The sequence below is a fragment of the Gobio gobio genome (genome assembly GCF_949357685.1).
Source record: "Gobio gobio genome assembly, chromosome: 12".
NCBI classification, from domain to species: Eukaryota; Metazoa; Chordata; class Actinopteri; order Cypriniformes; family Gobionidae; genus Gobio; species Gobio gobio.
Genome location: NC_137105.1, coordinates 4,795,731 through 4,820,730, shown reverse-complemented (window position 1 = coordinate 4,820,730; position 25,000 = coordinate 4,795,731). Strand labels below are relative to the sequence as shown.

General features: G+C 38.4%; 1 protein-coding gene across 4 annotated transcripts in view; it reads left to right on the top strand.

Moving 5' to 3' along the window:
* The window catches only part of gphnb (gephyrin b), a 138,624-nt gene that overhangs the window by 20,380 nt on the left and 93,244 nt on the right, over positions 1 to 25,000 (top strand). For all 4 annotated transcript variants that reach the window (XM_079831923.1, XM_079831922.1, XM_079831920.1 and 1 more), the window contains exon 2: positions 19,651 to 19,729. In XM_079831923.1, the coding sequence (XP_079688049.1) occupies positions 19,651 to 19,729 (79 nt within the window). The remainder of the gene's footprint in view (positions 1 to 19,650; positions 19,730 to 25,000) is intronic.

The window sequence follows — 25,000 nt, the reverse complement described above, 5'->3', positions numbered from 1 at the left end:
CACCTAGAAAATGTTGTTCCAAACCTGGCTTTCTTTCTTTAGTATTTTAGCAGTAGATATTTACCAAGCAATATAAGCACTTCACACTGCAAAATGCACTGTTAAAAAATATCGTGATTTTAATGGTAAAAGAGTGTAAAAATGCTTCAGTGAAATAACCGTACTGTATACGGTGAATAACTGTAATAGATCTAACCTTACATTGAATTTAATTTTACAGTAAAATACCGTTAATTGTACTGTTTTTGTACGTGAAAAAGAACAAGTCATTGTGTAATTTACAGTGACAAACCGTAAATTGACATTCCCAGAATTCCCTGCGTGACACTTCACGATTTGATGTATTTTCATTGAAATAACTGTTTCTTAGTTTTTTCTAATCAGGGATGTACATTAGGGTTTTATGTTACATCTAATGTTGTTAAATTAATGTTTATTGCATTTTTAAAATTTCAAAAATTGTGTGAATAAAATAAAATTATTATTGTAATTATTACAATATAAACCTTTAAATTACCGGTATATGGTTTTGAACTGTAAAATAAACAATTTTAACCGTAATTATAACATTATAAACCTTTAAATTATAAGGTTTTGAACTATATATATATATATATATATATATATATATATATATATATATATATATATATATATATATATATATATATATATATATATATATTATATATAACTATAAATTAGGCCTATACGGTACTGTCCCGTAAAACCTAAAATGTTACTGCCGTATTTTTTACGTATTTTTGAGTTCTGGCAACCACAACTGCCGTTTTTTTACTGTAAATTTTACGGGGATTTTTTACAGTGTGACAAAAAAAGAACTAGGGATGTACGAATGTTTGTCAACCGAAATTATTCGGCCGAAAATAGCAAAAATTTATAAATTAAGAAGTGAAAAGACGGAATACATTTTACAGAATAATGAGGTCAATAAACGTTTTTAACCATAATTATTGCATTATTAACCTTTAAATTATACGGTACTGTCCCGTAAAACCTAAAACGTTGCTTTTTTTTTTACGTATTTTTGAATTCTGGCAAACACAGCTGACGTTTTTTACAGTTTTTACAGTGTGACAAAAAAAGAACGGTAGGCGGTAGCACTTTTAGCATAGCTTAGCATAGATCATTGAATCTGATTAGACCATCTGCATTAGTAACGTTAGCAGCCATTGGTGTCACATGATAGTGTATAAAACACATTGGTGTCACATGATAGTGTATATAGTACAAAAACAAAATATATCTGAGGGCTACACCTTTGCTTTTTAATGTTTTTGAAGTCTCTTCTGCTCATCCATGCTGCATTTATTTGCTCAACAATACAGTAATATTGTGAAATATTATTACAATTTAAAACAGCTGTTTTCTATGTGAATATATAGTAAAGTGTAATTTATTCCTGTGATCAAAGCTGAATTTATCCTTGAGAAATGATCCTTCAGAAATCATTCTCATATGATGATTTGCTGCTCAAGAAACATTTATGAATATTAATATTATGTTGCAAAGAGCTTCATATTTTTTGTTGAAATGTATACATTTTCAGGATTCTTTGATGAATGGAGAGTTCAAAAGAACAGCATTTATTTGAAATATAATGTCTTTACTGTCCGTTTCGTTCAATTTAATGCATCCTTGCTGAAGTATTAATGTCTTTAAAAAAAAGAAAATCTTACTGATCCCAAACTTTTGAACTTGTTTTGTGTAAGCGACACTCATCATGTGACCAAACGCTAAGAAAACGATAACTGCAACGCACAAATGTGGGCATCCGTTGACCGCCGAGAATTTCGACAAGACTGAGAAATAGTAGCGACGATACTTGCCCAAGCAAACGGCACCAAATAGAGTAAATGCCACAGCAGAGCAAAGCATGAAAATACAGAGAAGGCAGATCTTGAAAGGAAGCAGGATGAAAAGGGAGCGAGAGGATGAAATGGGAAGCAAAAGGATCTGCTGTGTTGTAGTCGTAACAGTGAAGCTGTGCAGTAATTGCTGATGCCGTCCAGAGAATTGAATGCGATGAAGGCAGCTGCTTACAGCCAGATTCATTAGGACAGCTGTGCCCGGAGCAGAGAGACAGGGAGAGAGACAGACAGACAGGAAGGGAGAGATGGTTGTGTCTTGGGAAATAAGCAGATTCCAAAATCCGAGAGAGAGAGAGACAGCTGGAGTGAGACAGGGTTAAGGGGAGTCTCTCTGTCAGGGGAAATAAGTGCACTGCAGAGTCAGGAAACTCCAGCCATGAGCAGCGTGTTTGAAATCGCAGCAGTGCTGCAGTACTGAGAGCGGAGGGGTCTTCCCTTACTGCAGTGTGCTCGAACACAGCCCACCGCTGCATACTAACAACAGCCGCACATGACTGCATGCTCAACTGCAATACTGCACGTGATACGCCAGATACAAACAGTAAGCACTGTGGTGTGAAGTATAGAGCTGCTTATTGTGTATGGCTGCACGATATATTATCGGGATATCGCAAATGTACATATTGCTGCGATGCAGCTTGCGATGACTGCATGATTTTAATACTCCAAAATAAGCTCTCACGAGCACAGTAAGCCGTCTCTCGGACGGCGCATAATCCTGAATTCAATTCTCTTCCGCAGCTGATATGGAAAAAAAATACACCAGAAATTGGTGAGTATTCATGTAAACACAGTCAGTTATGTCTTAAAGGCGTCCTACAATGCCCCTTTTTACAAGGTCTCTGATGAGTGTGTATGTGAAGTTTTAGCTCTTCACACACAGATCATTTTAATAGCATGTTAAAATTGTCACTTTTTGGGAGTGAGCAAAAACCCACAGTTTTTGTGTGTGTCCCTTTGAATGCAAATGAGCTGAAGAGGGGCGGAGCTTCAAGAGCTTGTGTTATGCTCCGTTCACATCGAACGCGAATAGAGCGTCTGGCGCGATCTAAGCGAGTGATTTCCATGTTAAGTCAATGGAAAGGCGTGTTGACGCGCATCTGGAAGTCCTGCGATAGACGAATTTCGCACGACGCGAAGGACGCGGTTCCGCCTCATTCGCGCGCCCAGTTCGCGCGAATGACGCAAATTGAGCGTCTTGCGCGATACACGCGTTATGCGTGAGTGGTGCTTTTTTTGCATTCGCGCGTTTGAAGCGAATTCGCGTCTGACGCGCGAGTTGAAAAATCTGAACTTTGGCATCAATTTGCGCCGCGCTAACCAATCAGGAGCCTGCCTGCTGCTGTCACGTGGTGAAGTGACGTGATGAGAAACCCTGCATAATTTAAAAATACTACTGTGTCACAAAATGAGGTTTTAAGACTTTTTCAGGTGAGAATGTAGTTGTTTAAAGCTCAAATTTGTGGTTTATTTATAAAGAGAGCGCCTATTTAAAAAAAAAATAATCTTGTGTTTGTGGAGTTGTGAGATCCAGGTGATCACCGGTCGCTCAGCGCTCATTAACCCCAGCGAGAGCAGCCTTTCCTCGGCCAGTCCTTCTGCTGTCTGCCGCTGGCTCTGATGTCCTGTAGTGGTTCGTCTTGTTTGGATCTAACGGGCGATCTTTGGTGTCATGAATCTATCATTTGTTGTCTACCAAATCGTTTTGACTGAGGGCAAAGAGAAGTTTCATAACTTTATTTTTTAAGGATATTTAAATATACATGCAGTGCCTGGACCACATTCGTGTGGCTATTAATGCTTAATATATATTTTTAATGAAAATGAAGAGGCAGAGTGGTATTTTTTGACATATTTCTCCTGGAGCGCCTTGAACGCGCGTCTATTTTGCTTCAAACGCTCAATTTATACGAATGGATTCAAAATGTTCAAGCGTCCAACTAGACGCAGTAGAGGCGATTTTGACGCTCTATTCGCGGTTGGTGTGAACGCAGCATTGGCAGCTCTGATTACCTCACACAGACACACACTGAACATGTACGAAACTGTTCAGCCTTTTATGTTTATACCGGAGTCGGACAATGATGGAGAGACGACATGTAGAATGAGACGGGACGTTTCTGAAGGGTTAGTTGAGGAATTTATGAGTTAACTATCTTCAAGTCATTGATTAGCATATTCTGACATGATAATCTATAAACTGCTGATGTGGGAACTGTTGTAAGATGAGCCAGAGAATATCAGCTGATGAAGAGAGAACAGGTGTAGTTTAGTTTATTTACGGTTATAACTTATGTTGTCGTCTTGCTTTATGATATGCTATTGCATTTGTGTTTGTACTGTATTAATAAATGTGAAAAGATGGAATGTGCTCGACTACAACAACTCTTCCTCTTCTCAACATGGCCTTTGTTGCGTGTTCCCGGGATGTCACTAACCCGTGAAGAAGCTCGTTGTAGTCTTTACCAGCCGTTTGTTGTAGTTGTAGTGATTTCTGTAGAAGAATATATCTCCCTTTGCTTTGAACTTTGAGCGTCGTGACTTTGCAGATGTTGTTTATGCTCAAACAGCAACATTACACACTAATTAAAGTTAAAAAAGTGAAATCATAATCAACCACCCCTTTAAGTGGAGTAAAGAGTTGAGAAAGAAAGCATGTGTGTAATAATATATTGGATCCGTGCAGCTCTTAAAGTGACAGCAGCCTAATAAACCTGCTTCGGTCTGTATGCTTAAAGGGGGGGTGAAATGCTGTTTCATGCATACTGATCTTTTTGCACTGTTAAAGACTTGGATTCCCATGCTAAACATGGACACAGTTTCAAAAGCTAAGGTGGACGTTTGATGGGAGTATTTCTTTGCCAAAATTAGTACTTCCTGTTAGTCATAAGTTTCGGAAAGTTTTTTTCGATCATGGGTCCGCTTGACGTCAACAGGGCGGAATTTCCTTGTATGGGCCGTACGGACAATTCTACCGGAAGAGCGCGCGCGCGCGAGAGAGAGAGAGAGTGCGTGAAAGCAATAGGCTACGCCCATCAAAGCGCTGGCTCGTAGCCAAATAACCCCGCGTTAAGGCAAAAGTGGATGGAATTTGCTTTTCCGGATTTTCAAATCGCCTAATACTGAAGGATGGAGCGGTCCCAACGATAAAGGTCCCAACGTTGGAACCGCAGGCAGTGAGTAAGACTGCTTCAAATGTCTGTTTTTGCCTATGCCAATCAAGTAACAGTTAGCCCAAACATGACCACGTATTGATCAATGGAGCATGCGATGTATAGTGTGTACATTTGTTTAGCTGGCCACTATATGTGTATGTTTGTGTATTGTAAAAGCACTCCAAACAACAATACACAAAGAGTGGGGAAATATGTTGAACTAAATAAGCGCGGTTCTTCATTCAAATGCGCTACTATTCCATGTCTTTCTATGTAAACACTAGCCTGACGCGCAAAACCAGTCCGCTTACTACAAATCATGTCTACACAAACCACGCGTAAACACACACACACACACACACACACACACACACACACACGATATAATTAAAGTATAAATGTGTAAATAACACAAGCCGCTAAGCATATTATATAGTTAGTGTAACATACCACATAGAGATGTCCTGCTCTAGTCGTTTTTGCTGCTGCTCCTGTTCAACTTCAGCCTCTGGGTCTGATTCCGGATCATAGATGTATGGCTGTATCTGATTAAAAGCCATTTTTTATGTTGAATAAAGTTTTTTCCCGCTTTTAGGGATGACGCAGCTTTCAGACTCACTCAACACAGTAACAGCGGCGCTCGCTCGACATTCTTTAGCACCGCCCACACGATACGCCCCCAGCCGCACGGCTTTTTCCGGAAAGACTCGGAAGAGCGCATCTTCCTTTTATAATTATAATAAAAATAAAGACTTTTCGAAGATATGCAGGATGCAATGCTACTCTATAGGTACTCAAGATTGACATGAGACTGACTGAAACTGAGTGCCCCCCCCCCCCTTAAATATCAATAAAACAACAATAGACAAAATCACTCACTGCTCATGACTGAATAACTTCTGTAGCTTTAATAAGAATCACTATATATTTAATTCATACATATCTTCATACATATATATTTTTACATGTGATTATTCAATTTCTGTTTTCAAATAAACAAGTAGGCCTGAAACCCTAAATCCCCCTGGTTTATACTAACGTTAAAATGACACTTACTTTTTATGAAATGCTATGTAAGAACTCAACCAAAAGTGAAATGTATAATGTTTTTCAGGGTTTATATTTCAAATACATGCTGTTCTTTTAAACAATTCATCAAAAAATCACCCTTTCCACAAAAATCTGAAGCTGCACAACTGTTTTCAACATTGATAATAATCATAAATGTTTCTTGGGCAGTAAATCCTCTTATGCGAATGATTTGTAAAGGATCACGTGACACTGAAGACTGGAGTAATGATGATAAATTCAGCCTTGATCACAGGAATAAATTACACTTTACTATATATTCACATAGAAAACAGCTGTTTTAAATTGTAATAATACAGTATTTTTGGTCAATTTAATCTCCCTGACCCGAACGGTTTGAAAGGTAGTGTAAGCATCACTGAACAACAGCACTAGGGAAGGATTGTAGGATTTTACTTTTGATCTGATTATATCCTGAAGGACACTCATTCCCCAAATGCTTAGTCGGGTCTCGAGGTGTCAAGCTCCAAAATAACTAAAAAGCGTTATAATATATCCTAAATACGCACCATATGACTTTATTTCAAACCTTCTGATGTCTTTGGAGTTTGATGAGCACAGTCCCTTTTATTTCATTTCATTTTCACAGAAGAAAGAAAGTCATATGGGTTTGGAAGGACATTAGGTTGAGTAAATGATGACCGAATGTTTATTTTGGAGTGAACGGTACCTTTAATGATGTCATTGAATATGGTTCAGTGATGTCTGTAACATCTGGATGAGCATTTGTGTTGATGGTTAGGGCTCCACATGTTTAGTTGCTCTCATCCCACTTAAAGCATGTTTCTCGCCCTTCATAACTCTACATCGCTCCAGAACAGTGACTTTGAGACTGACCTTTGACCCTGATCCAAGCTACATCCCCCCAACAGCAGGATATATATATATATATACAGCATTCAATACATGATAATCTACTTATAGCATTTGCAGTGGCGTCCCCCATTAACATCTCTCATTGAAATCTGATGAAATCTGGGATTCATAAGGACGTGCGATGGAAAACTGCCCTGAAGAGGGCCGTTGGGTTGATTTTAATTTCCATACGCCTGTGTGGGTGTGAACACTTACGCTGGCAGTGTGTGTCAATGTAATATGGTTTAAATACGCAAGAGGCAGGCAACATTATTACTGGTGCTCATAGTTAGTGTTACGGATCTGAGCAAACCTCTAACGTCATTAGTGCTCCGGACCACTGTTATTTTAGTATCATTGATATCAGTGCTGGGGTAACACATTACAAGTAATGTAATCAGATTACTTTTTTTCTTGTAACTAGTGAGGGAATGCATTATTTTGAAATTTACATCAAAATATGCAAAAAAAAATTCAAAAAAGTGCAAATAACTTTTTCCCATTTATTGACTGACAGCTCTCCTGCCATGTTGAGAGAAATCAGGAGTAAGTGCAGAGGTGCTGTGTGTAAACATGATGGTTAAAAACAGATTCAATATCCCTCAAAACGACTAAAAACAGTGAAATGCAAACTCAGAACATTACGCAAACCTGCAATAATGTTATGTAACACAAAAATACTTTATGTATTTAATCTCACTTTATTAACCAATGTCTTTGCTGCTGACCTTCGATGATTTCTCTGAACTTTCTTCTCCTGCAATCCAGAAAGGTTTGAGCTGCGCCCTCTACTGTACAGCCGTGAATTAGCATTTTCTTCAGCCTGAGGCTTGTTTACTTCACTTTTGGAACCCTATCATACACCCGGCGCAATGCAATGCAAGACGGGACGCAAGTGTTTTTTGCTAGTTTCAGCCGGACGCAGTTATCATCTGTTCACCCATGGGCGTCTGGTCTGAAAACCAGGTGTGTTCAGGAGCATTGTTGGTGTTTTGCTATTGTGAGGAACTGAAATCGACTGCGCCATTGACCAACACAAACCTGCTCTAAAGTCAATGGTGCAGTATTTTTTGTGTTATTTAAAGGGCGTGTTAGTAACATGAGCCTAAAGGCGGTGCACAACGTGCGTACACACACAGGGACGCGCAGCAGCACACACATGTCAAATATAAAAAATAAAAGGATTCCTCTCTGGAGAAGCGTTCAGTTTTTACGCTTGCAAATCCCACCATTCAAATAGTGAATCTGCCATGGTGTGAGCGCAACTGGCTTTTAAAGGGAAAGGAAGATGAGACTCTGATTGGTTTATTGCACGTTACGCCCAAAACACTAGACTAGGCACAACCCTTTTGGACCATGTGCCAACCGTTTTTCCCGTCGTTAAACTAGAAAAAGTGGATTTGCATTCCGACCATGTGCTCAGATTGTTAAAATAGGGCGTTATATTTCCCAAAAACGTTGTTGTTGTTGTTGTTATTGTTGTTATCAGAAAACAAACAAGCAAGCCCAGGAGAGAAAAAGTAACCCAAAAAAAACAAAAAAGAGACGCTACTTTCCACAAAAAGTACATCGCAATAAGTAAATAAGTTTATTCTTAGTAACGCAATATTGTAATGCATTACTTTCCTCAACACTGACTGATATACTTTGTAGTCTGTTAATATTTTATCAAATTTAATCATTAATTTTACAATTTTGTGTTTTTTGTCATTTTTATTATTTAAATATGTTTATATGGTTTTTGTAAAAAAAATAGTTTTTTATTTACACACAATTTACACCTGCTGGATGATAAAACAGGTTTAAAAAAATCCAGAAGAAAATCACACATAAAATGGAGAAAATAAAAAGATGGAATATATATATATATATTAGGGTTTTTTTCTCCATAAATTTTAATCACTTTTTTGGCTTTGTTTGTTCAATGAAATGGTCCTGTGTGGCAAATGTCAAAAGTACAAATATGTAATAATTAAAAAAATCATTTAAATAGAAATAAAACTCATTTAAGTCAACATTAATGTGAACTAATGTGAATGTAACTGGCCATAATAAAAAAAAAAAATCATAATTTTGAATCACCTTTTAGTCTTCACTAGTTCACTTAAAGGACCTATTATGCTTTTTTCCATGTTCATCTTTCTTTAGTGTGTAATGTTGCTGTTTGAGCATGAAAATGGACTCCCTGAACTCTGAACTCCCTGAAACGCCTCCATTGTCATGAGTTTTCTTCCGGGAACGAACACGTCAAAATATTCCTAATTTAAATAATTAATACGCAGAATAAAGGGGCGGAGCCTGGTTGAGTTAGTTAGTACTGTGTTGAAACTGGTGGTTATGGTAAAGAGCGGGACATTTCCCAAACATGCTCGAAGCGCTTGACCAATCACAACACACTGCTCCATCCGACCAATCAGAGCACAGTGTGCTTTTCAGAAGGAGGGGCTTCATAGAGACAGGAACTAAACAGAGCGTTACTGACAGACTGGGAAAAGAGGAGCCGCAACAATGGAGAAGATGAGGAAAATAATCAAAACCTGTTCTAGTAGAGCCCAAAAACAAAATCAAGACTTTGTAAAAGGTTGCTCCTTAAATGGCCCTTCATATGGCATTTTTAAAAGTACAAATATTCCATCTAGTCTCAATTAATATGAGGTCATCAGTCAAATTTGATATAGTCACACCACAGGACATTACTATAAAGCATTTTCCTGTCAACTACCCATTTAATATGCATACACTGTAAAATAATACATGCAGCCCAGTATGTAGCTTTAAACATAGTTGTTTGTTAGGCAAAAGATTTGAACGGCGCTTGTTAAAGTGTGTTTAGTCTTCAGTGGTTTCTGCGTGTAAGCACAGGCGTGCTGCTTATTATTGTGCATTTAAAAAGAGCGTTTTTGGGTGCGCGTTTGATAGCTGCTGCGATCCCTCTGCGGACCCCAATGCTGCTGCTCTCAGAATGAACAAGGTTGCTAAGATACGCCGGGCTTATATTAGATTATCTTATCTGCTGTTACTATATTTTCCCCAGCACCGTGAAACATTTATTAATTTGGAAATTTACCCAGCTGCGGAATTAAGAAGCTGCTATGTGTACAACAACGCTCTCTCTCTCTCTCTCTCTCTCTCGCTCTCTCTCTCTCGCTCTCTCTCTCTCTCTCTCTCTCTCGCTCTCTCTCTCTCTCTCTCTCTCTCTCTCTCTCTCTCTCTCTCTCTCTCTCTCTCGCTGCTGGACTGCTGGGAGCTTCATCCAGAACTCCCTCAGGTTTAATGTCGGCCCCTCCTTTGTACAAAGGCTGGGTTGATAAACAGCAGTAAGCCGCTGTAATCTACATCCCAGGGGCCTTTGGATCATTTGATACCCCACTAACCAATAAGACATGCGAGCAAACAAAGCAGTGATGTCATCTCCTGCGGAGGCCATTGGTGGAGAGCTGAGGCCGTAACCCTGGTGTTAATTACACCGAGCTGCGTCTGACAGGGTGCTATGGGGCAGTTCAATTCCTTTATTTCAAAAACCTTGGAAAACGGTCCCCGAAGATATAAATATTTCCTCATAATTAATGCACAGGTGGCCATGTTAATGTATTTTCTCAGAAAGTACAAACCTCACTGTGCATACAGCTCCTAAATAATATTCAGATCGCCGTTTTAAAGTTCATTTAGCAAATATATCCACAGGTCTGTATTACATTTGTGAAATAGTGTTTTTGTGCAGCTGAGAAGAGGACACTGTTACTGTAACACACTCAACTCAGAGACCAGGGACAGTTTTACTATCAAAATACTATTAAAGGCGCAATATGTACGATTTTTGGATCAATTTATCCAAAAACCACTAGAACAATGTTATATATTTCGCTGACTTGTGTACTTGCATTATCCCAAATGTTTCCAACAATGTTTAAATTCAGAGAAATAAGCGATTTTAACCAGGACAGTAGAAATTATGGCCCCACTTTATATTAGGTGGCCTTAACTACTATGTACTTACATCAAAAAATAAGTACAATGTACTTACTGTGTTCATATTGTATTGCAAAACACCTTTGCTGATATTGAGGTGGGATATGGGTAGAGTTAGGGACAGGTGTGGTGGTTTGGGTAAGTTTAAGGGTAGGGTTAGGTGTAAGGGAAGGGTCAACTGTGTAATTACAAATGTAACTACAGAAATGAATTACAGTCGTAATTACATGCAGGTATTTTTTAAATGTAAGTACAATGTAAAAACATGTATGTACACAATAAGTGCATTGTATCAAATGATTAATTAAAATTTTAGTACATAGTAGGTAAGGCCACCTAATATAAAGTGGGTCCGAAATTATTTTATAGAAACCATGGAAACACCAAAGACGCTTTAAAATATGATGTGTTTTATTACACAGGATGGACGGAAAACTAATCATTGTTATATATCGCAGTTAGTCTTATTGTTTAAATCTGGTTTTATTTATTTACTAATTATAAAGTACATTAAAAGTTTTGTTCATTTGAGTTATTTTTACTTCAAATAAACAAAAAAATAAGAAAAGGGGTTTTTATCCAACAAGCTGAAATATATATATATTATATAACTATATATAGTTTCATCAAGTAATGAAAATATTCTTTATGATTTTATTTTTACTTAAAGTTATGATAAGTTTTTTGTGTTTTTGTCATTTTTATTCATTTGTGTTTTTAAATATGTCAATATAGTTTTTATTCATTTTTATTTATTACTTTTTGGTTTATTTAGTTTTAGTTACTTTACATTTATGCATTTGGCAGACGCTTTTTATCCTAAGCGACTTACAGTGCACTTATTACAGTGCAATCTTCCTGGAGCAACATGGAGTAAAGAGCCTTACTCAAGGACACACTGGTGGAGACCGCTGGGATTGAACCAGCAACCTTCTGCATATCAGTTCAGTTGTTTAACCCACTAGACCACCATCTCACTTTAGTACTTCAAGTTATTCTAAATTTTGCCTTGGCAACTAACTGAAATATAAGAATATACATTTTTTATATTTTATTTTATTTTATTTCAGTTAAAGTTTATTTTGTTTTCAAGTAACAGAAATATTTTTATGATTGAAACCTAAGGTTTTAGTCATTTTGTTGTTTGGTTTTGTCCTTTTATTGTTACATTAACAGAATGTTTTTATGGTTTTAGTTTTAGCTTAAAAAAATAACACTGATGCATGCATTAAAATATAGTGTATATATATTTATATTTTATATAGTGAAGAAATAGTATGTGTAGTATTAAGTATTGGGACGGCCCTCCAAATCACTGAGTTCAGGTGTTCAATCACTTCATGGCCACAGGTGTGTAAATCAAGCTCTAGGCCTGCAGACGCTTCTACACACATCAGTGAGAGAATGTGCGGCTCTCAGGAGCTCAGAGAACTCAGAGAACCGTGATCGGTGGACACCTGTGCAATAAGTCCATTCGGGACATTTCCTCACTACTAAATATTCCACAGTCGACTGTTAGTGGTGTTATAACAAAGTGGAAGCAATTGGGAACAACAACAACTCAGCCATGAAGTGAAATCACAGAGCGGGGTCAGAGCGGGGTCAGAGCGGGGTCAGAGCGGGGTCAGAGCGGGGTCAGAGCGGGGTCAGAGCGGGGTCAGCGCGGGGTCAGCGCATGCTGAGGGTCACAGAAATCGCCAACTTTCTGCAGAGTCAACAGCTCCAGACCTCCAAACTCCTGTGGCCTTCAGATGAGCTCAAGAACAGTGTGTAGAGCTTCATGGAATGGGTTTCCATGGCCGAGCAGCTCATCCAAGCCTTACATCAGCAAGTGCAATGCAAAGCATGGGATGCAGTGGGGTAAAGCGCGCCACCACTGGACTCTAGAGCAGTGAGATGTGTTCTCTGGACCAATCACGCTTCTCTGTCTGGCAATCCCATGGTCGAGTCTGGGTTTGGCGGTTGCCAGGAGAACGGGACTTGCCTGACTGCATTGTGCCAAGTGTAAAGTTTGGTGGAGGGGGGATTATGGTGTGGGGGTTGTTTTTCAGGGGTTGGGCTTGGCCCCTTAGTTCCAGTGAAAGGAACTCTTAATGCTTCACCAAGACATTTTGGACAATTTCATGCTCCCAACTTTGTGGGAACAGTTTGGGGACGGCCCCTTCCTGTCCCATCATGACTGACCAGTGCACAAAGCGTCGCTCCATAAAGACACGGATGAGCGAGTTTGGTGTGGAGGAACTTGAGTCCTCGACCCGATAGATCACCTTTGGGATGAATTAGAGCGGAGACTGAGAGCCAGGCCTTCTCGTCCAACATCAGTGCCTGACCTCACAAATGCGCTTCTAGAAGAACGGCCATAAACACACTCCTAAACCTTGAGGAAAGCCTTCCTAGAAGAGCTGAAGCTGTTAGAGCTGCAAAGGGTGAGCAACTCAATATTAAACCCTACGGATTAAGAATGGGATGGCATTAAAGCTCATATGCATGTGAAGGCAGGCGTCCCAAAACATTTGGCAATATAGTGTATTATGGATACTGGCAATATCATGGTAACCTTTTCCATCTTCACGACGCTGCTATAAAATATCGATGTATTTTTCATGCTCTGTATTTGGCCAGGAACAAAAGGATGTAAGAAGCTCATTTTGGATTCTGTCACCTTGTAACCGCAGTCAGAAGCAGCGGAGAGAAAGCCATTGTTCGTCCATTTTCTTGTTGTTTCCTGTGCTCCCGCAGGATTACTTGTCTTTCGCGGAGGCATTTGTATAATATGCTTTCTTGCTCTGGGTTGAGCATTGATTAATTAATCCATTCCTAATAATCTCATTGAGAGCTTCGATCGGCTCATTTCCTGTTGGCTTTGGTCTTGTTTGCTGATCATGTTTACCTCACCTGAGACATGCATCACACCAGCGCTGCTCTATTTGAACACTGCGACTCCTGAAGGAAACATGAAAACTAATGAGACGTGACCTTGTGAAAAATTTGCATAATGCAATTAACAGCAGTCTGACATAATACATGCAGACAAACATTTGCTTATTTCCGATGTGACGGACAGATTCGAGGTGTTTGTCTGTGCAAATCTTGCTGCCATGCCGTGGGTGTTACTGATGGGTTTAGTCTGTTCTAGGTGCTTATTGTCATAAGAGTAAATATGAGCAATAGTAGTGATTATGGCTGCACGATGAATCCGAATAAAACTGAAACCTGAGAAGATTTAAGGGCTCCCTGCTAATTTCCATCAAAATAAAAGTTTAAGACAGCCATAAAGATCAATTGTAACATACGGTTGTTATTATTATATTATTTTTCTTAAATACTAGATTTATTTTATTTTACAGTGGAATATTACTAGAGCATTTCTTATTTTGCTTTTATTTAGTCATTTTTCTATTTGATATAGTAGTAGTAATTATTATTATTATTATTATTATTATTATTATTATTATTATTATTATTATTATTATTATTATTATTATTATTATTATTATTATTATTATTGGCATAATAATAATGATAATAAATATTATTGGTATAATGATAGTAATAATAATAATAATAATAATAATAATAATAAATATTATTATTATTATTATTATTATTATTATTATTATTATTATTATTATTATTATTATTATTATTGTTATTGGTATATTATTATTATTATTATTATTATTATTATTATTATTATATAATGATAATAAATATTATTGTATAATGATAATAATAATAATAATAATAATAATAATAATAATAATAATAATAATATTATTATTATTATTATTATTATTATTATTATTATTATTATTATTAAGTATTATTATTATTGGTATATAATACAAAACATATTATAATCATATTTTTTATTATTATTATTATTATTATTATTATTATTATTATTATTATTGTTGGTATAATAATGCATTTAAACAATTATTGTTGTTGTAGGTGGCGGTGGTGGTATTTTAATAATAATAATAATAATATTTATTATTATTTTTATTATTATTATTTTATAGCCATATTGATACATAACCACAACATTTTGGTGCATTTTTTTAACATATTTTTTTAATTGCAATTGTTTTGTTCTTATTTTTACAATTAGATTTTTTTTCCCCTAAATCAAGCAGCCCTAGAAATAATTATACTTGACTTAGCAGACAACATTAATGAATATTGTGTTATTCATAGCAGATCCAAACTTCTTCTTGTATTTTCTCCTGCTAGAGGCAATATATATTTTTTGAGTAGCATACTAGCTTATTACTCATGCTATTAATGTATTATGTAGTATGTGCAATGTGTGAAATTGCACTTGTCAGGCTCCAGTCAGGGTGTCGGAGTGCATGTGATGTGTTGAGTGTACTTACTTATGAAGTACTGCACTGTGTCCTCATCCAGACTGATAACAGCCGCTCTCCCCGATCAGGGCAGATGAGGGTCGGGTCAAAGGTCAGGCGCTCCATCTTGTCCCTGTTGCAGTACAGATGGAGAAGCAGCAGGAATGCGTTTCGTATTGGGCCGCTGGACCTGTTCCCTGTCCTGGAGCCATACTGCACGGTCTTAACTAAACCCAGACCAGCATGCTCTGATTAATAATTTGACATTTAGCTGATGCTTTTTGTCCAAAGAAACTTACACCCTGTCCCAACCAGGCATAGTGCTTTGGGCAATGTTCTTCTGGGAAACCTTGCCATCCATGTGGATGTTACTTTGACACGTCCCGCCTACCTAAGCATTATTGAGACCATGTCCAGCCTTTCATGGAAACGGTATTCCCTGGTGGCTGTGGCTCTTTCAGCAGATAATGCGCCGCCACAAAGCACAAATGCTTCAGGAATGGTTTGAGGAGCACAACAACGAGTTTGAGGCGTTGACTTGGCCTCCAAATTCCCAGATCTCAATCCAATCGAGCATCTGTGGGATGTGCTGAACAAACAAGTCCAATCCATGGAGGCCCCACCTCGCAACTTACAGGACTTAAAGGATCTGCTGCTAACATCTTGGTGCCGGATACCACAGCACAGCTTCAGGGGTCTAGTGGAGTCCATGCCTCGACGGGTCAGGGCTGTTTTGGCAGCAAAAGGGAGACCATCACAATATTAAGGTCATAATGTTATGCCTTGCGCTTTTGTTAGTTTTGTACGCTAAACAATTGTGGTGCTGTGTTGGGGAGTCCAGAATGGCATGTCAGTTTTCACTTCCTGGATACTTAAAATATCTCACACTCTAAAAAATGCTGGGTTAAAAACAACCCAAGATGGGTTGAAAATGGACTAATCCAGCAATTGGGTTGTTTTAACCCAGCGATTGGGTTGTTTTAAGCAAACATTTGACCCAACCGCTGGGTTAAAACGACCCATTCACTGGGTTAAAACAACCCAATTGCTGGGTTAAAACAACCCAATTGCTGGGTTAAAACGACCCATTCACTGGGTTAAAACAACCCAATTGCTGGGTTAAAACGACCCATTCACTAGGTTAAAACAACCCAATTGCTGGGTTAAAACGACCCATTCACTGGGTTAAAACAACCCAATTGCTGGGTTAAAACAACCCATTCACTAGGTTAAAACAACCCAATTGCTGGGTTAAAACGACCCATTCACTGGGTTAAAACAACCCAATTGCTGGGTTAAAACAACCCATTCACTGGGTTAAAACAACCCAATTGCTGGGTTAAAACGACCCATTCACTGGGTTAAAACAACCCAATTGCTGGGTTAAAACGACCCATTCACTGGGTTAAAACGACCCATTCACTGGGTTAAAACAACCCAATTGCTGGGTTAAAACGACCCATTCACTGGGTTAAAACGACCCATTCACTGGGTTAAAACAACCCAATTGCTGGGTTAAAACAACCCAATTGCTGGGTTAAAACGACCCATTCACTGGGTTAAAACAACCCAATTGCTGGGTTAAAACGACCCATTCACTAGGTTAAAACAACCCAATTGCTGGGTTAAAACGACCCATTCACTGGGTTAAAACAACCCAATTGCTGGGTTAAAACAACCCATTCACTAGGTTAAAACAACCCAATTGCTGGGTTAAAACGACCCATTCACTGGGTTAAAACAACCCAATTGCTGGGTTAAAACAACCCATTCACTGGGTTAAAACAACCCAATTGCTGGGTTAAAACAACCCATTCACTGGGTTAAAACAACCCATTCACTGGGTTAAAACAACCCAATTGCTGGGTTAAAACGACCCATTCACTGGGTTAAATCAACCCAATTGCTGGGTTAAAACGACCCATTCACTGGGTTAAAACGACCCAATTACTGGGTTAAAACGACCCATTCACTGGGTTAAAACAACCCAATTGCTGGGTTAAAACGACCCATTCACTGGGTTAAAACAACCCAATTGCTGGGTTAAAACAACCCAATTGCTGGGTTAAAATGACCCATTCACTGGGTTAAAACAACCCAATAGCTGGGTTAAAACGACCCATTCACTGGGTTAAAACAACCCAATTGCTGGGTTACAACGACCCATTCACTGGGTTAAAACAACCCAATAGCTGGGTTAAAACGACCCATTCACTGGGTTAAAACAACCCAATTGCTGGGTTAAAACAACCCATTCAGTGGGTTAAAACGACCCAATTGCTGGGTTAAAACGACCCATTCACTGGGTTAAAACAACCCAATTGCTGGGTTAAAACAACCCATTCACTGGGTTAAAACGACCCAATTGCTGTCCATTTTAGTCCATTTTCAACCCAACTTGGGTTGTTTTTAACCCAGCATTTTTTAGAGTGCAGCTGTAGAGCTGGAATAGAAACCCTGACTGTGCGAACCAGAGAAAAGAGTAAATCGGATGTAAATCAGATATCCGGCTTGGTTGAGCTCTATACGCTGGAACGGCCAACAAAAGCATGAAACATGTTCCCCCTCTTCTTCTTCTGTATCTTGTCTGTCTCTATCGTCTGCATTAGCATTCCTTTGAAGCCTGAATCCAGCGCAGATCCTCATCTTCCTCACCGTCTTTATCTGTCTCTCCTGATCTCGTGTTTGAGCTCGTCTTTAGCTCGGCGTATCGCTGATGAAGGGTGCCTGTATGATCCAGGTGTATTCTTAAAGCCAACATGAGACCAAACGTTACCCGATCTCTCTTTCTTTCTTCACTTTAGCGGTCTGACTGTGAAGGATTCAGATCATGTCATGCACAGATAAACATCATGTTGACCGTGTGTCTCATTGAGGGTCTGTGGATGATTGAATGAAACTGACCTCAGATCACGTGTTTGAGCTGTTGCACAAAAAACTAAATAGCTTTTCCCTCTTTTGTTCCTATATATGTTTTCTTTCTCTTGATCTAGTCTTTGATCGTGTGTTGGTGCATTACTCTTGAGGGACAGACCTGATTCTGAGCTCTCTCACCCTTTACCGCACATTTCATTTCGCCAGAGTCATATTGACAGTGAACACAGCGATGACTCATGGATGCTGACGGGCACCGCAGACTGGAGTTACATGTGTATGTGTGTGAATTTAATTTAATTTTATTTAATTTTATTATTATTTATTTATTTATTTATTTGCTTGTTTATTTTTATTTGTTTATTTGTTTATTTATTTATGTATTTAGTATCCTCCATATTAAATAGTAAAATAAATATCTGTAAAATATTTAAATTACTTAATTAAAAAAACACCTTCACAATGCAATTTTTATGACATTTATTTTATTTTATTTTATTTATTTCATTTTATTCATTTTATTCATTTTATTCATTTTATTCATTTTATTCATTTTATTCATTTTATTCATTTATTTCATTTTATTCATTTATTTATTTTTACTTTTTATTTTTAATTTTATTTATTTATTTTATATTTATTAAAAAAATATATTATTTTATTTTTTATTAATTTACACATGAAAATATGATAGTTAAATAATCTTTGTAAGGTGATTTTAATTATTTGAATCAACCCACATTAACAATGTATGTAATTTCTATAATAAGACATATTTATTACGTTTTTATTTAAAATAATTTTATCTTAAAAATGTTGTCTTCTTTTTTTCATTTTACTACTTGTACCAATCTTAGAATAGGTCAATTAATAAATATTCAAAAGTTATGGACTTTTTCTTTTGTTTATTCTATTGTAAGTTTATGCCTAGTTATGCTTAGCTTTAGAATATTTTGTTGGGAAGAAATGTATGTTTTTGAGTGCAAAATCTATAGAATAACTTTTAGAAATATTTTCTTTTAAAAAAAGAAATGTAAATTCTGATGTAACAAACAATCATTACATTTGATAAAAGAATGAAAAAATATTTTGGTTTCATATTAGTCACGTAAATACAGTCTGGTGTCCTGTCACTTGACATATGGTGGGTTGTGTCCTCCTGGTGAACTGCCCCAAAGATGTGTTCATCGGATCAAAACACAGTAATAACTGTGAAATATTATTAGGACTGTAAAGTGTAATTTATTCCTGTGATGAATTTATCATCATTACTCCAGTCTTCGGTGTCACATGACCCTTCACAAATCAGTCTAATATGATGATTCTTACTGACCCAAACAGTTGAATGATAGTGAACATACCTCATATGTTTATGAACACTATATATCTGCCTTTATTTAAACGACCTTCTGTTCTCTCCTCTGGTGTCCATTTATCCGCATGTGTATCTCTCTGTTTGTGTTTCAGTAAGTGACAGCTGCTTTCGCAACCTCGCTGAGGACCGCAGCGGGATCAACCTCAAAGATCTTGTGCACGACCCTTCCTTGTGAGTGACCACCACAAAATACACACACACACATTTTTACTTAATACATGTCCCTTGATGCTTTTCGAGTGATTTAAATCGTGTGATTGGAATATTTGTAGTACTGTAACGTGCTGAATGACTTCAGTGTCCTGTCAGCTTCACTGCTCATGAGACGTTCATGTCATGCTAATCTCTCGAATGTTCGTCAGGAGTTCATCGGCCTGCAGTTTTACATGCAGAACATGTGGTTGCATTGAACCCTTGATGGATATTAATGGCAGAGCGACTCACTGTCAATGTCACACTGTGCTGTAATGGAGTGTCATTGTACATGAATGAAATGTGCGTGATGCATCCAAACACACACGGAAAATGACTTTATTTGATTATACTTTAAATTAAAAATTGCAAGCTTCCGATCATCTACTTTTTTTAAAGGTAAGATTTGGTTAAAAAACTTTTCTTCCAAATTTGTTTAAACTTTCTTTATATATCAATACATAATTAAAATGTAAGTACTCTGAAAAAGAAAGTATAAAAATTGAGTGTCTGTAGACCTCTCATGACTGTTTTAAAGACAGCTCATTATTTCCATTCACTCCACCTTCTCCCTTCTGGGCTCTTTCCAAAGCCACGCCCCCAAAACACATGAACACGCCCACCGCGATCAGCTCAGCTGGAAGACGCATTATTAACCTGAGGCGAGCGGAGAAGAAGTGCATGTAGTGACATCATGTCAGAATCACATGTAACAAAAAATCTAACTTTATCATTATGAATATAAACAAATAAGATGTCTTTTAGTACTCACTATCAAGCTAGAATAACGATACTGGTAAAGTTTAAAATACACACACAACACAGTGTCTACAACACACACAGATACAAGATAAAAACATCAGTAAAGATAGGTAGAGAATATAAAAACAAACCAAGAGCCGAAATAAACGTGCAGGTAAAGTTCCCGGTGAACATGGTAAAAGAGTTTAGACAGAGGGTAGTAGCTAAAGCTAACTTAGTTCTAAAAAAAGTTCCTGGATGCGGTGTAGCCTATAGCTTTTACACATGCATTTTGTTATCTAAAGTTACATTTTGCGAAATTCAACACGACAGCGATCAACTTGAGCTAAGCATCTTGAGTATTTATCATCTCTACTAATGGTTCGCTAAGTGTATAACATTGTAACTTTATGCTAAGTAATGTTATGTTAGCTATATTAGGCAGCTACGTGTGCTAGTGAGACATGCTTCATGAAAACATAAACCAAAAAAATGTATAATCAAAATGAAAGATTACCTATCCTGTAGCAAAAGCGGTGGTTGCCATGGTAGCGAGAGAGAGTGACAGTCACCCAAGCCAATCACTTGTTTCGTCCCGAACGAAAATAATGAGCGGTGTTTATTGCAGATTAAAAGAGTCACTCGATTTTTATACTCTCTTTTTCAGAGTACTTAAATTTTAATTATGTATTGACATATAAAGAAAGTTTAAACAAATTTGGACAAAAGTGTTTTAGATCATTCTTTCCAGTGTTGGGGGTAACGAGTTACAAAATAACGGATTACAGTAACGATATTACTTTTTTGGGTAACGAAGTAAAGTAACGCATTACACAAAAAATATTGGTAACTACACTACTTTACTAGACTATAGGAACGCGCTTTCCTGCGTTACTCAAGCCGTGTTTGCCTGTGTGTAAAGATCCGATATGTTTAAGTGCTGCGTGCACCATAGAGCAGTGTTTCCCAACCGAGGTGCCGTCTGACAAGAGCAGGGGTGCCGTGTAAAAGTCCTTCAAATTCTCTCTTTGTAAACTTTGTTCAATGCATATAGTGCTGCAGTATGTTCGAATACCAGTCATTTTCGCCGTCATCACAAATGAGAAGTTGCGCACGCTGTGAGAATATTTTGCCTATGTGCACTCATCCGAAAGCGCGCACACGTCTCACAGTGCGCAAATATTGAGTTTTATTAGGTCTTAAAGGGTAACTAAACCCTAAACCAACTTTTTTTAGTTAATGATCTGTAATACTGGGGCTTTATTAATGCTGTTCATTGATTCGAGTAAATGTTTTGACATTTGAGTATAAAGTGTTTTAATTCTATAAAATATGGTGTAAAACCGCCAAAGTGCTGCCCTCTTAAGGTTGAACGGTGGCTACTGCAGTTGAATTTTCCTATTGGACGTTGTGGTACATCGTGACGTAGGATGGTACCTCCAACGGCTCTCTATCCGCGCCCCTAGCACAAGCTCACCACGCCCTCAGAAATGTTTCCCCCAATCACATGATGAGAACGGCTTCACTCCAGTATGAAGTGTCATGTTACATGAAGTGGAATCATTATGAATGAAACTCACTTGACACTTGCTTTAACATTGTATTGAAGAAAATACGGTTAAATAATGCAGTTGGTACACGTCAGGCTTTTTTTGCGATATTATTGCCGCCCGTCATGTGTACAGATAATTTTCATACATGAGAAAACGCTTTCAAACCCTGACACGCAAGTGGTTGCCGCGGAAGGCTCTTCCTTCCCTCCGGCTTCGCCTCTATCCTCACTCGCACCATCGTCGCTGCAGTCCTCCGGCACCCAGGCTCCACCACGGCTGCTCATCGCGTCATTTGGTCTCTCCGGCTCTGTGGCTCCACCCGGGTCTCCACTTCCTTCAGCTCCATCTCAATCGCTCGTCCCCAGGGTGGCGTTGAGGGCATCTCCACCATGGCACCTCCCTCCCTCGATTCCAACGTGGGCTTCGGTCCGGGCCACTTCCCATCATCTCCTCCATGGCCCCTTCCTCCATCGCCTCCTTGATCTGTTCTGCCTGCTCTTACCAGCCTTTCGCCAGCTCCTTTCACCAGCCCTTCATCTGCTCCTCATCCACCTCCAAAGCCTGCACCTTTTCCTTCCTCATCGTCAAAGTAACTAAAACAGATTATTGGAGTGTTTTTTAAATTACAAGCAATTTCTGAGTGAAAAATTGGTTCAAAGTTAATTTTTTTGCAACTTGCAAATGATGCAGAATTTTCATTTCAGAGATTTAGGGCAGGACCATTACAGTTTTATAGAATTTACATTTATGCATTTGGCAGACGTTTTTATCCAAAGCGACTTACATTGCCCGTATTACAGGGACAATTCCCCTGGAGCAACATGGAGTAAAGTGCCTTGCTCAAGGACACACTGGTAGCGACTGCTGGGATCAATCCAGCAACCTTCTGTGTATCAGTTCAGTGGTTTAACCCACCAGACCACCATCTCCATCTCCATCACCATCTCTCAGAATTGTGAAAAATATGTTATTTTTACTAAAGTATTTTTCTTTCCTGTCCTTGCATTCTTGGTTGCTTGAGCAGAAAACAAAAGTCCTTTAAGAGTTTTCTTTAGAGTAATGTACACTGATGAACTGGTGATCATGCACTATAGGACTGCTTCGAATATTTCGCCCAAAAATGAGGATTCATATCGTTTTGAACCCGTGTGACTTTCTTCTATGGAAAACAAAAGTAGTTCATATGATTTGTGCACCATGTTTCATGATGATAACATTGTGCGTGGAAATTTAAGTCATTATATATTGAAAATCTTTCTCTCTGCTTGAAATGCGTAACGACAACTTTATAATACTTTTATGTGGCGTTTTTGAATCTTTTAAGCAGTTATGCATTATGAACTGCAGTATGGAAAAAGCTGCTCATTTTGAGTGTGAGAAAGAAAGTCATACGTCTTCAGAATGACATGAGGGGTGAGAGTAAATGATCACAGGATATTCATTTTTGGGCAAACTATCCCTTTAAGACAACTGGCATGCTGAAAACACTGTGCTGCACTTGTAATGAATTCAGGAGGAAGTGTTTGGACGAGCTGTCAGGTGAAATAGAAACCCAGGTGGTTTTGGGGAGAGCGAGATGACAGGCAGACGCGGCGGGATGACACAGATGAAGCGGATGTGTGTTAAGTGTGAACGCTGCTGGATAGACGGCTATCAGACGGGGACGGGCTTGTTGTCCTCACACGACTCAGTTGTAACATCCGCTGTCAGTTGTGCTAATTGGTGGCACTAAAAATAGCCAGTGTATAAATCAGATCGTGGCGTGCGGCTCATCTTACCCTGACCCGGCTTGTTAGAGAGTGTTCAGATGACCTTGGGCATGCTTTGAAAAAATTCAATCCCATCCCTTTTGGGTGAATAACATTTTTCATCTAAAAATCAAAAGAAAAAAAAGAGAATTCAATTTTGCATGACAAAAAAAGAAGTTTACGACCAATAAGATATTTTGCAATGAAGCTAATTATTTTCACATATTTTTCTTTATTAATGGAATGTTGAATTGCTCAAACATGGTTTGTATAATTATGCACTTTTTATTACATTTTCATAATAATAATATTTTTGTTTATTAATAAAAGGTTAAACATTATATGCACTTATCATATAATTAAGCACATTTTTATTACATTTTTATTCATATTTTAGTTTCTTAATGCAAGGTTAAATTGCTCAGACGGGGTTTGCACTGATCGAATGCGCCACTCCATCCATACTTCAGGTGTTTAGTGCAGTGAGTGTGTGTGTGTGTGTTCTCAGGTAGCGTCCCAGTGAGGGTCCCATCCATACTTCAGATGTTTAGTGCAGTGAGTGTGTGAGTGTTCTCAGGTAGCGTCCCAGCGAGGGTCCCATCCATACTTCAGGTGTTTAGTGCAGTGAGTGTGTGTGTGTTCTCAGGTAGCGTCCCAGCGAGGGCCCATCCATACTTCAGATGTTTAGTGCAGTGAGTGTGTGTGTGTTCTCAGGTAGCGTCCCAGCGAGGGCCCATCCATACTTCAGGTGTTTAGTGCAGTGAGTGTGTGTGTGTTCTCAGGTAGCGTCCCAGAGAGGGTCCCATCCATACTTCAGGTGTTTAGTGCAGTGAGTGTGTGTGTGTGTTCTCAGGTAGCGTCCCAGCGAAGGTCCCATCCATACTTCAGGTGTTTAGTGCAGTGAGTGTGTGAGTGTTCTCAGGTAGCGTCCCAGCGAGGGTCCCATCCATACTTCAGGTGTTTAGTGCAGTGAGTGTGTGTGTGTTCTCAGGTAGCGTCCCAGTGAGGGTCCCATCCATACTTCAGATGTTTAGTGCAGTGAGTGTGTGTGTGTTCTCAGGTAGCATCCCAGCGAGGGTCCTATCCATACTTCAGATGTTTAGTGCAGTGAGTGTGTGAGTGTTCTCAGGTAGCGTCCCAGCGAGGGTCCCATCCATACTTCAGATGTTTAGTGCAGTGAGTGTGTGTGTGTTCTCAGGTAGCGTCCC